The 2693-nt window shown below is 51.1% G+C and overlaps 2 protein-coding genes across 2 annotated transcripts in view; one reads left to right on the top strand and one right to left on the bottom strand.

Annotated features, from left to right (window-relative positions):
• Positions 1-1166: 1166 nt before the first annotated feature.
• On the top strand, positions 1167-1888 carry VDBG_09211 (conserved hypothetical protein; the record flags this gene model as incomplete). The annotated part of the gene is made up of 2 exons (XM_003000670.1): positions 1167-1195; positions 1258-1888. The coding sequence occupies 2 exons, from the start codon at positions 1167-1169 to the stop codon at positions 1886-1888; spliced, it is 660 nt and encodes a 219-aa protein (XP_003000716.1).
• A 305-nt stretch (positions 1889-2193) lies between these two features.
• The window catches only part of VDBG_09210 (conserved hypothetical protein), a gene marked incomplete at both ends in the record, with an annotated part of 1529 nt that continues 1029 nt past the window's right edge, over positions 2194-2693 (bottom strand). The window contains one exon of the mRNA XM_003000669.1: positions 2194-2644. Within this exon, the coding sequence (XP_003000715.1) occupies positions 2194-2644 (451 nt within the window). The remainder of the gene's footprint in view (positions 2645-2693) is intronic.

The raw sequence follows: 2693 nt of genomic DNA, 5'->3' as shown, positions 1-2693 counted from the left end.
ATCCACGGTATCCAGCCGCCGTCGTCCGCGTCGACGATAGCGAGGAAGAAGTACCCATTGCGATTTCTGCTTTGGCATAATGGATGGACCGAAATGATGGTGTATGCCGACGTCGTGTTGTTTACTCGGATAGTTGCGCGCATTGCTGCATCTGTTTACTAATCATACACATGCATGTGTGTCGTGAGGGGAGGTGGACGACAGCCGTGTGTAAACGCAGAAGTTATCCGTAGTGGTCTGTTATTGTAGGAACGTTGGCTCAGGGCTATAGCTATTCAGCCTGCGAATGGTGTCGTCTCGTCGACAAACCCCGGATTGTGCAGCCAGAAAATTTAGAATGATTCGTCATTGAGCGAGCAGACTTCTTGCAGCCAAAAGCAACGACGGCTAGAGCTCCCAGGTGAACGACCCAAGGTGCTAGGACAACGGGTGGTGAAGATGTTGGCTGCTATCCACTGGGGTGGGGGGGGGTCATCTTGGCTGAACGCCATCAGCGCGGACCGCCGCAGCGGTATCGAAGGAACCGCCAAGAACAGCGGGGGGCTGTGCAGCATGTGACTTCGGTGCCATTGACGTGCGCATGTCCATTTGCGCAAGTACCCTGTTCTCCATCTTCCCCTATTTGCCTCGATAGACTCTCAGCGACTTGCTCAGGCAGCCTCTGTCCATGGCCTTTGGACATGGCGAAGCTCAGCACATGGATTAAAAAGCATCTTGGCACAGGGACGGTTTCCAATAAGCAATCTGCAGAAAAGCCGCCGTTCCTTCCAACACCGCGCAGACCGCTCACCCCCGCAGGATTCGAATCGCTCCATACCAACGGAGTCAAAATTCAAAGGCAGCCTTCACAATGTCATTTCTTCAACAAGGTACCTGATGATTGTCGACACATGATTCTCACGACGGCCTTTGGCGGGCGAGTCCTTCACATGGACCTCATATTTGACCTCTTACCCTCCCCAAAGTTGATGAAAGTTGGCCAGACGTCGAAGTCTCGGCAGAAGGTATGGCAATACAGTGGCGCCGTATGTGATCGGCCAAACTGGAGATTGCCAGAGACCGGACGCGTCTTACGTTATAATTGGACCGGGCTCTGGAACGATCAGTGCATGACACGGATCTACGAAGGCAAGCAACTACCGTTTGATGAGGAGAAAATCGACATCATGGGATTCTTACTGTCATGCAGACAAGCGTAAGTATTTCTGTCTGAGCAATCAACTGCCTGGCCATGGCATACACACTGACTGCCTCTAGCTACACTGAAGCTATACATGTCCTGTACTCCTCCAACGTGATCTGCATTCATAGCAAGCCGCTTCTTCTTCACCTACCCAAACTTATGCCCTCAGAGCGCCTTGCATCTATTGTATCGCTCGAGATAATGCTGGAACCGGAGTGGATAGTCAAGGAAGATGACATGTTACTACATGACTTCGATAAAGTCAAGCCGGTCCTCGACAACATTGCTCAACATTGTCACCAACTACGAAGTCTCTGCATTTCCATATTCGTCGGCAGCCAGCAAGACATTATTATCGATGGTCCGGCCCTGCCCATGATTGACGACTTCTATCGCGCCATGCACGCACAGCTGCGCGACATGAGAGTGGAGGTGCCCTTTCGCACTTACCGCGCGTGTACGGTGACGCCATGCAGCAACTCCCATCCTCTCGAAGTGCCTGACAATCAAACATTATCGAAATCAATATGGAGGGCACTGGATGGCGAGGAGGCTACTAATCAGTTCCGAAGCCTGACAAACTTTCCGAAGCCGCCACTAAGACTACCGATAGCACACGACGTGGACGAGCGATCATTGAGCGCAGGTTACTGGTTGACTGATGGTGATATGGCCTACAAAATCATGGCAGGAGGGTACCTGTAAATGCGTCGATTTGTTGCCCAAGTTGTCAGTGGATAAAGCTCATAATAGCATGGTGTGAACACGCTGCTCTAACTGGCCATCAACATATTCTTCTCTGTTTTTGATGGCACGGTCCTGACAATAGACTGCGGTTCGACTGAGACGACTTGGTGCTTGAGGATGTGTGCCGAAAAGGGTATCTTAAGGCACAATATAAGTGAGGACAAACGTACTCAAGGATTTTACAATAAGTGTAAGAAGAATACCGACTTTTTTTTTAGACACTAATACGTGCGGAATACTCTGGTATTAGGCTGCGAGACCTTTCACTGATTTTCCTCTTGATGTATAAATGAGGCCTTGGCAAGTGCCTTAGCCTGCACATCCCAAACCTTTCTTCCCAGATTGATGAGCTCTGGCCCAAAGTCTTCGAGCACATCCGAGACGGGCTCCTCTCCATGGCGAATTTCTTTCCAATACTTCTCGTCAGGGGCAAAGGTAGCAGTGTTCCAGGTCTTCTTCCAATTCGAGATTGCTGCAAGAGCCTCCGGCTTTTGGCTTTGCACACGGCTGGCGACCATGTAGAAGGACGAACGTTTTGCGTGGCCAGATGTAGGCTTGAACAACTTGATCGAGGCGAACCTTGTGAACAGCCGAACAAGGCACAGTGTATCCCAAGCTTCGGCTTTGTGGAGGAGTACGATCATGGTCCCGCCCGATCTCAAATGTTCAAGGCCCAGCGCAAGCTGCACGGTCGCCAGTCTGCGAGCCTCTCCTCTTCTCTTCGATATGGAGCACGATCGTGTTGTTCGGAGGACTTTGGCCG

Source organism: Verticillium alfalfae, genomic scaffold, assembly GCF_000150825.1.
Source record: "Verticillium alfalfae VaMs.102 supercont1.14 genomic scaffold, whole genome shotgun sequence".
Classification (NCBI taxonomy): domain Eukaryota; kingdom Fungi; phylum Ascomycota; class Sordariomycetes; order Glomerellales; family Plectosphaerellaceae; genus Verticillium; species Verticillium alfalfae.
Note: the sequence above shows the minus strand (reverse complement) of the source record. Positions and strands in the feature narration are given on the sequence as shown.